At 35.6% G+C, this 12,048-nt stretch overlaps 1 protein-coding gene across 1 annotated transcript; it reads right to left on the bottom strand.

The window, feature by feature from the left end:
- Positions 1 to 6,499: 6,499 nt before the first annotated feature.
- On the bottom strand, positions 6,500 to 11,246 carry LOC128232171 (C-type lectin domain family 6 member A-like). Its single transcript, XM_052945573.1, has 4 exons — positions 10,857 to 11,246; positions 10,421 to 10,497; positions 10,007 to 10,100; positions 6,500 to 9,270 (listed from the first exon to the last, which is right to left on the bottom strand). The coding sequence occupies exons 1-4, from the start codon at positions 11,185 to 11,187 to the stop codon at positions 9,071 to 9,073; spliced, it is 702 nt and encodes a 233-aa protein (XP_052801533.1). The 5' UTR covers positions 11,188 to 11,246; the 3' UTR covers positions 6,500 to 9,070.
- Positions 11,247 to 12,048: the final 802 nt, after the last annotated feature.

Below are 12,048 nucleotides of genomic sequence, written 5' to 3'. Positions count from 1 at the left end.
CTGAACGACCCCATTTAACGGGGCTGACCTCTCTCTGTTGAGAGGCTATAAGCCTGCCCCTGGGGTGACACATTGCAACCTAACCAATGTGACTTCCACAGAGCCTGGACGACCCCCATTTAACGGGGCTGACATCTCTCTGCTGAGAGGCTATAAGCCTGCCCCTGGCTGACACATTGCAACCTAACCAATGTGACTTGCACAGAGCCTGGACGACCCCCATTTAACGGGGCTGACCTCTCTCTGTTGTGAGAGACTATATGCCTGCCCCGGGGCTGACACATAACAACCTAGCAAAGGTGAAGCGCACATGGGCTGGACGGACCTCATTTAATGGGGCTGAAACCTCTCTGCATCTGAGAAACTATAAGCCTGTCCGGGGGCCGACACATAGGAACGTGAAGCGCACATGGGCTCAACGGCCTTCATTTAACGGGGGCTGAACCCTCTCTGCAATATCATTGGCTGCAAATTTAGGTTGTATTCTAAATGCAATTTCATAAATTGAAATGGTAGTTTGTATTCTAAAATGAGGATAAACCTCCCAATTTGGACTTCTTAATACCCCTTTTAACTGCGACGTGAATACCGGGCAATCTATTAAATGACGGACCTTAAAATATATGAGGCCTCCTTCATTGCATGTAATAATTGAATACACTTTTCTATGTAACTTTATTGTTTTTCATTACTGTATGATAGAAATATAAAAAACATTTGTCAAATACTAATTATTAATATAATCAGAATAATGTTTTAATTTACATAATTGTAAATATTATAATTACGTCTTTTTTTCAATAAATATGCCATGTAAAAATCTGCCATGTTGGTTAAAACTTGTTTTCAATATTTTAATCGAAATTCGATTCAAATTGTACAAGTGCAGGCAGTTTTCTAATTAATCATACAAAGAACTTCCTTATTACTTAATCTTGTAGACAAAAGTGTCGTTGATTTTGAAAATGCACTACCGAAACGCATCAAATTTGTGCGAATGTTGTTTCACGTATTCGCTTGTCAGTATCTCCGCGAGCCATTTTGGATTTCCATTTCAATCCGCTCCGCCGCCTCTTCTTGTTGCCTGTCGATGCGGCGGACGACCACGAAGCGCGAGATTAATGCCAGCACGGCCGCCACGATTAGACACGCGCCGGAGAAAAAGAAGAGCAGGTGCTGTCCTTCAAAGCTGTCTTCTGAAACATCTGATATTCGTAGCCTATAATGGGAACGTAAAGTCATGTGGTTAAATTCTAGTCATCAATCCTATTAAAGCAATATGTTTAGGTACAATTTGGTTAAGTGAATATAAGAATATGGATTGAATTAGATTGGAAAGGTCATGATATTTTTTATTCAACCGTCTAATCAAAATCATATATCTTGAACATTCGAAATTCGTGTCTATGCATTTAAGACCTGTAATCATAAACGCATTTTTCTGTAAGACCTACAAATACTCGTTGTTTTTAAAATGAAGATTTTTTGAAATAACAAAATGGATACCCTCGACCAAGTTTGAAGCAATAGTTCATACGCCCCTAACAAATCCGAAAATGCATGCGACAATCCGGATATGGCGACGCCCAAATCCCTTTGGGATTGCGGCTTGAAGGACTTAGGCAAAAACACGTACGAAGTTGATAAAAATGCATTACTTTTTTCAGAGTTTAAGTTGACTATTTATTGAAGATTCATTTCAGATTTCTTTTTCATTTTAAATGTTAATGAGTATTAAAAAAAATATTTCTCATGATTTTTTAATCAACTGAACATTAGAAAAACCAAAAATCGCAGAATATGCAGCTGCCCATGCGTATGACGTCATTTCCGGCACGTGGAGCGCGAGTATCCCGATTAAGGTGTCCATGGCCACCAAAACTGCCAAGTTCCAGGGAAGGTCGTGCTTTTTCCAACCCAACAGCAGTAGCAGCCCCAGAAGGGCGCCCCCATTCTCAATGAACGGCTGGATGTCGACTTTGGTCTGAGAAAAGCCTTTCTCTTCCATGCTTGGCTGCATCCCCTCGCTGAAGATCGGTCGACCTGAAGGGGAAAAGGGTTTGTTTGGAATGTACATATCAAAGTATAAAATTATTCTTACAAAATGTATTTTTTGTCGTTTGGTTTAATTTCATTTGATTAAGTACACGACATTTCGAAAACTTAGCCATGTGCTTCATTGTGGACACAAGCAAAACAACTTTGTCGAGAAATATAGTATAAACGAACATCATTGTGGGAAAGTGCTTCAGTGCCTTTAAAAATATCACCATGAACGTGTGTCAGATACGCATCTAAATCTTTTAATTATCAGTAGTTATCTACTAAAATACAGTCGAAACTCGCAATGTCGATATCTGTTATCTCGATGTTATGGTTATGCCGAATTTTCTCCCCGGTCCAGAATTTATTCCTTTTTCTATCAGATGGCAACGGAGCTAGGGCTCGTCGTGAGTTGGGGGGGGGAGGGTGTCTTGGGGGCTCTTTTGCTTCCATTAATTTTTAATGATCTACATGAATGCTTGCAGTCAAAGCCATCCGTTAACGCATATCGATGCGATAAAATGAAGACAATGAATTTCCCATTTACCTGAACGTTTTTTATTCTGTTATATGCAGATGGCGAAGTTATAATGGCAGATACGGCACATGACATACAATGGTCTCGATGCCTTCTTTTATTACTGCACTGACTGGAAACTTACGAGCAATAAAATAAAAATAAAAATTTGAATGTTCAAAGTGCCGCCAACCGAATTAATGTTTTTTTTTTCTCTAAACAATCAACAGCTTGATTAGTAAAGGGATAAACATATATAATATATATGTGTGCTGTTTAGTAAAACATGTTATTTTTATTATAAACGAAATACGTGCTGCATCACAGGCAACTAGAGCAACTTACAGTCTCCTCAGAAAATGTAATAGACTCAATTTATTTATCGATCTCCAAAAAGTTATCTGTAACGTGTCCTTTGATACTATTTGAATTTGCTTGTATTTGTGTTAGTGCTATCAAAAAGCATGAATTTAATAAAATTGGTATAAAGAAATTTATTTTGTATTTACAATAATAAGTTTTCTGTTTTCACGACACAAGTATATAACAACACCGGTTTGTGCCAGATGTAAATATCAGCGAGATCAGATTCGAACTCAAATGTGTCGGGGTTGGTGTAACATTGTTTGGATTTCGGCTGTATCGAATGTTCGTTATCTCGAAATATATTCCGAGCACCGACACGACTTCGACATAACGAGTTTCGACTGTTAACCAGAATCATACATTTCTTCAACTTCCACTTTATTGCAAATCAAAATCCTTAGTTTCCCAAATTCATGCACCTATCTGATCCAGTAGATACGCGCAGATCACGATGTAGAACACAGCGTCTGTGAACAGGTCCCTGCTGAGTATGTATTTGGAACACTTCGCACTGCATCCCGACTTCTGGTTTCCCCTCTGGTCGCCGCCTGACTTCTTCTTGGGCGGTTTAAGGGCCAAACTCGCTATCAGACTGATGCCTTTGATTTGTTTTCAATATTGTTAATCGTTACAGAAGGGTTACATAAATATGCAAAACAAAACATTTCAAAAGGATGAGTTTGATCATTTGTCTCACAAGTGCAATGCTTGAGTTCTTGTCTCTATCCTTTGCAAGTGGGATGCTTAAGAGTTAAACTTTGAAACCTTCATTCCAAGCTTAATGCTTTATCTTTCAAATTTTTGCTTCCCCTTGCAAATGTTATGGTTTATAGTTTGATACTTTGCCTTGCAAATTTAATGCTACTGATTTTGATAATTTCCTGTGCACCTGTGATGCTTGAGATTTTGGTATTTCTCTTGGAAGTGTGATGCTTGAGATTTTGATACTTTCCCTTGGACGTGTGATGCTTGATATAAACACATTTTCCATTGAAAGTGTGTTTCTTCAGATTTTTATACTTTTTCTTGAAAGTGTGATGCTTGAGATTTTGGTATTTTCCCTGGGAAGTGTGATGCTTGATATTTTGATATTTTCCCTGGGATGTGTGATGCGTGAGATTTTAATACTTTCCCCAGAAAGTGGAATGCTTGAGATTTTGATATTTTCCCTGGGAAGTGTGATGCTTGAGATTTTGATACTTTCCTTTTGAAGTGGAATGCTTGAAATTTTGATATTTTCCCTGGGAAGTGTGATGCTTGGGATTTCGATTCTTTCTCTTGCAAGTGTGATGCTTGAGATATCAATATCTACTTGTGCTTGTGATGGTCGACGCTATATGTTGAAAGTGCAAAATTATTCCTAATTGATCAACGAACTCGTATGTTGGGTAAAGGAGCGCTAATTCAAACGATTTTGTTTAGAAATACGCAAGTGTTTCCTCCCTTGGAAAAATCAGTTCAAAAATTATCACATTCACAATTACTTTCTCTTCAACCCCATTTAAACGAATTAAAGATGCATATTGCTGCCGGTTGTTTCTTTATTGATTTGATCTATGTTCAAAAAGAAAGTCGACACAGTTTTTACTAATTATATTTTAATTGATGGTCGTATTTATAATCGGTAGTTACGCATGTATAACAAACATAGAGTTTGAAAGGTAAACCTTTAACTACCTACTTGATAATGCATTTTTAAATTCTACCATTAGAGGACACTTTCTTGCCTTTTTGCAATGTTTAAGATTGCAACTAATATTAGATAATTTGAAATTTACGAAGAAAAAAATCTAAATTTTCATTAAGTTGAAATTATTCACTAAGATGCCCCAGAGGTTTATTACCTGGTGGCTGGAATTGTATGGATAAAATACACTAAGATTACAACCTCATATAACTCGTACATTATACTGTAACGAATATTATTTTATAGGTAATTATTGAAGTATTTTAATGATGAAGTCAATTTATTGCTAATAAACAATTATTACTTGCTGCTAGCTTTTATACTCTACCCACACTTAACAGTCAGGGCTTTTTTCACATTAAGGTGAAGCGGACCTAGCCCTTTTGGAGGGGAAAAATCGCGCGTTTGTTTTTTAATCTAAGACTCACGGTATCTATTTTTTCATGTTCTTGATATCCCCCACTTGATTGTTATGGTTCACAGTGGCAGATCCCGTAATTCATAACTGGGGGACACAAGTGGGTTGGGGGGGGGGGGCTGTTCTTCCATCCACATGGATATTTTGTTTCAATGATGTATTGAAATTACATGTTTACACCATACATGCTTATTAAGATAGTAAATGTATAACATCAGACAAACCTAGGTGGATATCATTATGATGTCATTCAAAAGTTTCGTGGGTTTGCTGGAGCAGGTTTTGAACAGGGACTTGCGTTAGAGGGGCGTTACTTAAGGGCACAATTTTTTGGACATGATCCCTCGAGTGGGCATGACATTAATATGTTAAAATGTGGGAAGTGGGGTTACGGGGTACTCCCCCTAGAATATATCAAATATTTTAGTCTGAATTGGTGCATTATGGCGTAATTAAGTACTTTTTTTCTGAGAAATATTGACAAAAAATAACTTTTAAGTTTACTTGCGGGCCAACTAGGGGAGGGGACACAGGCCCTACAGCTCCCCCCCCCCCACGGATCGACCCGCCCATGGTCCACTTGTGGGACCGTGAGCCCAGCTCAGTTACACCCAACTGCAATTGACTAAATAATAATGGTGATTTAAAACCCATTTAGGAACATTGATCGTCAAAATTAAATAAAAGATGAAGTTAATTTTAGTTTTTATCGTGAAATAAGAGAGAGTACTCGGACTTACAACCGGGAATTTACAGGAGGTAGGCGAAGATGTTATCTCCCTTGCTTGATTCGACTGAAATAAACGAAATAACATTTGATTCGTTAGCTCCGCCCATTCACCTTCGTTTCTTTCCGTGACATTAACCATATACGGTATAGGCGAAATTGTCTATCCTTGTAATTCTGAACTTGTCAATTGACTTTTGTAAACCTGGACTTGTTGGACTGCAAATGTTCATTTTATGAATGCGAATGTCGACTGTAGGATTGCAGTTTTACATATGCATGATTCGGCTTTCTAAATTACATCATCATATTGTTAAAGGCAAGTTATACGATCTATGTTTTAGTGAGTTTATACAGGGTCGATCTGACAAATATACATTTTGACTACTATAATGACAAATGACAAATCAATACGGAACAACTGACGAATAGAAACAACAAATACCACGCCTACATTGACAAATGTAAGAGATATTTCGTACGATTAAGAAGCACATTGTGGGAATTACACGTCTGGACTTTTGGCAACGAATAGCCTCAATACTCCTCTCGCGCGATGCCCGTTGGTCGGTGGCGCTCCCCGGCGACGCTGTCTCACTCACCGACTCGAAATAACTTTCGATTCAAGTATCATGATTACTCAGGATGGTTATTCTTCGCCTCGTTTGACCATGGTCTTCTACTTGACCTATATACCGAGGTCTAGGTGATTAAGAAAAAAATAACAAGCCCATGCACAGATACAACGTTTATTGATAGAAATTTATTTTTAACATCGAAATGCCAATAACTTTCTCTCAACATAAAATAACAAAGGACAAGGTTTTTTATCCGTAAGAATTACTAACATAATATAATGTAATATTTCAGCAAACACCCCAAACCCGAAAAAACTAAATTCAGACTGCCAATCAAAAAGCATTTCTAATCAATATATAATTCATACCTTATTCCAATTTCAAGTTTTTTACCTATCAGTTGTAGGTAAATGTAATTAAAAGCGTTTGTTAAGTCATCAAAATCTGCATACTATTTCGTATTATTCCACGCATGTGAAACGAACGAAACATCTACAGTGTCCCTATTTTGTGTGACTCCTTTATTATGTATTCTTATTACATATGATGATGTTTAACCTATTCATTTAGTCTATGGTGGAAAATTTAAATGACAATGGAAACCATAGGACACTATAGGGCACTAGATACTAAACGTTTAAAAACACAGAACATAACAGAACAGTACAAAAGTTTATTTCCACACATAACATCACACATATATACATCATTGAAGTAGACTATGACAGTCCATGATCATTTTTCATTATTTAACATTTGCTTTGCGGCACATTTAACAATGTAATATCTCTGTAATTGAATGCACCCTATTGAAATCATTTTTAAAGAGACTATAAACCAGAGTGGCAACTAAAAATGTTTTTTTCTATAACGAATCTCAGGACATATTTTTTATTTTATTTTACTCTTTGATATCATAATTGTTAAAAATACCAGAATGTAAACAAAAATCAGGTCGGAGACTGGGTTCGAACCAGTGTCGCCAAAATTGCAGTCAACTGTTGTATCCACTGTGCTACGAAGGTTTACCCTAAACTTTGGAATATATGCTATATACTTAACTTGGTAATATTATGTGTTTACAACGACTAGCCAATCATGCATAAGAATGAATTCTACTAGGTATACATACCTAGTAATGTTTTTTAATGGAAAAATACGAAAAAAATGCGAAAATAAATTAATTGTAAACTATGTGGTAAATAGTTTTCGACATTTTTTTTCGCTATTTCATCATACGGTGTATAGCCCCTTTAATGAATACAATACGTCTATCGATCATTTCAGGCGTCTTGGAAATAATTCGTATCTAACAAGTTACTGAATAAATTTACAATGATACTATGGAATCCATATGGCTAGTAGGCATATATTTAAAATAAAGACGCCGTTATCGTTGCACAAGGGTATGAATCAAATACACTGACTGAGAGACAAACAAGGTTTAGACGCACAGACCACACATGCCTCAAAATATTGATCAATACATGCTGCTGGGAGTACCGCGTAACAACCCAACATTTATTAATAATTGCATAAATAAAAATAAAAGCATAATCGGAGGCAACATCAACTTGAAGACACTGAAGAAAACAATAAAACACACATCATGTTAACTGATCAACTTTGTACACAACGAACAAATACAGTCATCACCTTCAATTGTACAAACAAGCGTTGATAAAAAAAATCTTCATGAATACATATATAACTTAAATCTTTCCCGTCAGATATTCTAGGATTTGCTGTTGTTGTTTTTTTAATTCAGTCTACTGTTTTTTTTAGAATATTCAAATACATAAACAAAATATTTAATTTTCGAATTTAAAAAAAAATGTTAATCTTATATTCAATACACAAATATATTTATCTTGTTGAAGAAATTTTGGACATTCACAGTTTTGAAGTATACATTTCAGATCTTACGTCTCTACACAAAATCCATTAGTGGCTCATATGTGAATTGATGCGTTGTTTCATGACGTAAAAATAACATTTATGCCATGTAAATAGATAATATATTTCTATAAAGAATGTTACATAAAGGTTCAATGATTTAAAACTTCATCAATGTCGTTGCGAATATCATTATATCGCGGTGATTCGTCCGAGGTTAATTCAACGCCTGGTTGTTTCCCAGTTGTAAACATTTCATTTTGTTCACATGGTCTTCTCATAAAAGAGACCAAAACTTAATTGCCGCTTCCCGATTTAGCAATAATTATGAACAAAATTAACTTCCTAGTATATGTATAAAAGCAATAGTAAATATCGTATACAATAAGTGAATTTAAGTTGGGGGGTTTTTCCAAAAGAAAATAGATGTTGATAATTCATTTAATATTAATTGACCACAGGGGATTAAGTAGGTGAACCATTGTAGTTAATATTGCGTAATGTACATGGAAATTACAGCATGGTATGGTAAAGTGTAGTTGTTAAAAATGTAATTTTTGTTTTTTACTGAAACTTGATAGAAAATATATATATTGCTGACATTAACAGAAACAGTAATGAGCAAAACAACTCTTAGGCCACAGCAGACTGATTCTGTGTTAAGCGTAAGTTTGCATGTACAATGCCTTCCTATCCGACAGGAATAAATAGTCAAGAAAACCCCCAAGCCCATTGTCCTTTTTCATCAAACACGACAGCCAATCGGAAAAGCATTCACACACATAAGGAAAAGCAATTCCGCACAAAAGCCAATCGAAAAAGCTATCCTGCTATGTAGTCAAAGTTCAATTTCACAAACCGTTTTTGCATTCGCCTCGCACAAATAGTCGCCCCATTGGTTTGACCAAATGAGAACACAATGTTGCTTGGAAATTGTTCCTTCCCCTGGTTTGAAGTAAGTAAATGTTGGTAGTGTGAGTGTCCCGGCTAAGTACAGGATATTGTTGATCTTCTTGTATCCCAGGAATACTCTTTCTTCTGAAAACATCACAAAATAAGACAATACAAGATACATTCTCAGTGATATCAATATCGCCAAAATGTTTGCAACATAGTGCGTAGACTGTTGTTGGCAAACGTAATGGAAATGTATGCCGCTCCCTGCATGCCATCCAAGTGTCATCATTTATTGATAAAGCTATTTAAATGCGTGTGTGGTCTATATGTGATGGTCTCTATGATGTTCAGTGTCGTTTGGGCCCTCACCTGGCCCCAATTTCTTGAAACTTCTTAAGCCAAACAGGCTTAAGTAGCTTATTTCAATGAGTTAAAATATATACATAAATTGAATTTTGATAATTGAAAAATGGTTTATTGTGTTTATCATAAAGAGAATTCCTAGCATAAGTATAAACATTCTTAATGACGAAAATATTACGCAAATTGTTGAAAAACAAAAAAAGTGAGCTTAGCTTTCGAGAAAGTGGGGCCAGGAGCTTGTAAACAGGGTTTATATTTGAATTTATGGTTACTGAGTTAGTTTGCATTGTATTAATGACACGTGTTTTTTGTTGTTTTTTAAGAAAACATGAATTCAAATAATAAGTAAATTACTTATAGATTTTAAGAATGTTTCGTTTTCATGGTTTGCATTTTCATTGTTTCAGATTTATTTTCGACAAACGACACATGAAATAACGGTCCAAATACGTAGTTGTCATATTCTGTACCTGAATAATTATGTTATGAAAACTATAAAGAAATTGATACCCACCTCCTGTAGCAGGTTTAAATGTTTTGGCCAAGAAGTTCTGTTCCTCTATTGATTCCACGTAGATGGCATGGGCTCCCATCGTAACACATTCATCCTGAAAAAAGATAAATGATAACGACTTTACAAGACTTCTTAATACGAAATGGTGTAACCATTATCAATCCCATGTAGTTCGTCGTCAACAAATGAGAAAGTAAAAAACTCTTTTTAATTTTATTTCCATAGTAAATTATTAATGATCTATGAAAAACACCTTAATCAAAACCATAAAATAATCTTAAAAATATCAAAAAAATCACACATGGCCTCAAATAAATGTTCAAGCATTGAAGGACACACGGTCAACAGACGAAGTAATGTTTGACACAGACACATAATATAGATTAAACACAACTGAATACTGAAGTAACTCACATGATGGAACCCGTTAGATGCATTCGTCAGCGTGTAACAGGAATACTGGAAACGCAACCAACCTTCCGGGCAACTTCCTGAAATGTTTGAAATTGATTATACTGTCCAATATCGTCCATGGATCGAAAAAAGTGTACAATTTTACTTTTGAAACAATAAATGTAGTAACAACATGGTTTCACAAAAACTTGTCTACTAAATATTGAGAGCTTTTCGAAGTTCCTAAAATCAACAACAGCGTTTCACAAAAACTATTTATCTAATATGTAAAGATTTTCGAAAATCCCTAGAAAACACGGTTTCACAAAAACTTATTCGCTAAATAGTTATAGATGTTTGAAAGCCCAACAACAGCATGCTTTCACATAAAAAAATTCTAACGTTTGTGTCGATACATATATCAAGGGAACTAGTGTGCAGTAAATCGAAACCTTACCCTGGAGTGGTCTGAGATGCTTGGTGTGTACATTAGCAACTGCGGGTTGGTGAGCGTAATAGTTGAAAACCTCGCTGCACAAGGTACATGCACCATCATCTTCTCCGTAAAAGACAGACTTGCATCTGTCGTCGTGGCCACAATCCATCACGCATTTTACTATAGACGAGACAACCGAAGTGGTAGACAAGCTGGCCTCCGCTGTGCACGTATGGTTGTCAAATATTTTGAAACCTATGTATTTCTCAAATGAAACACTGTTGCCACAATGTGATAATAAAATTAAAGGTAAGAAACAAATCGTATCTAAAACGTTTATCAAGGAATTCATTTTTGTCTCGCTGGTTAGTTTAACATTGAATGTCACTTGTTATAATTGCTATAATCATAATATATCTTTTGACCGAACTGAAAACGCGGAAAGGTAAATCGATTATTTATATGTACCAGTTAAAAGGCTGAGCCAATGAAATGTGTTGTTGAATACAACAGAAAGAACGAAACTGTTTTAATTGAGCTATGCAAATGCTTTTTACTTCTTGATTGCAAAATTGTACCACTGGTGTTGTTAAATAATAACAGAAAGAACAGCGCTGTTTTTATTTGAGCCAGTATGAGACAGAATGTTTGTTCATATTTATACTTCTGAAATTTGCTTCTTGATCGTTAAAAGACTGTATAAAGTACCTTTTGTGTCCGCCCCGCTTACCCCGGGGAAGACGTTACTAATGTTGTTAGAACTTGTGTCCAATCCATTTGCTTTTTGTATACTCTATATCATCGTTGTAAATACCGATCATGTTGAAAGAAAAAAAGGCAATAAAATATGTTTAAATCAATTACCCCGGGGCAAAATAATAAATTGCGTATAAGGCCAGGTTTACCCTGGTCAAATACTGTTTTATGTCATGGCTGTACATTGCATTTGGTGGTTGATGTAAAGCATACAAAAGTGATATGATGACATGTGCTTCATCTTGATATGCGTTAATGATAAAATAATTCTACCTCTATCATGTTTTATTAAATGTTTTAAATTACCATCAGAAAGTTAAATGAACTACTCATAACGAATATTAATTAAAGGTTCATGTCGAAAACTGTGACTGCGTCGCTATGTTATTCTTTGTTTGCTGACATCAGAAATTGTTGCACTATTTCACTTAATGTATTTTAAATGGACCTTAAACAA

The sequence above is a fragment of the Mya arenaria genome, chromosome 4 (genome assembly GCF_026914265.1).
Source record: "Mya arenaria isolate MELC-2E11 chromosome 4, ASM2691426v1".
Classification (NCBI taxonomy): Eukaryota; Metazoa; Mollusca; class Bivalvia; order Myida; family Myidae; genus Mya; species Mya arenaria.
The sequence above is the reverse complement of the archived record's forward strand: the minus strand, read 5'-3'. Positions and strand labels throughout refer to the sequence as shown.

Excerpts from the sequence above, each read along its gene's own strand:
- LOC128232171 (XM_052945573.1), bottom strand. The coding sequence starts at position 11,187 with ATGAATTCCTTGATAAACGTTTTAGATACGATTTGTTTCTTACCTTTA. Across the intron at positions 10,498-10,856 it reads GCATCTCAGACCACTCCAGG|GAAGTTGCCCGGAAGGTTGG; the intron begins GTAAGGTTTCGA and ends CAAACATTTCAG. Across the intron at positions 9,271-10,006 it reads ATTTAAACCTGCTACAGGAG|AAGAAAGAGTATTCCTGGGA; the intron begins GTGGGTATCAAT and ends TGATGTTTTCAG.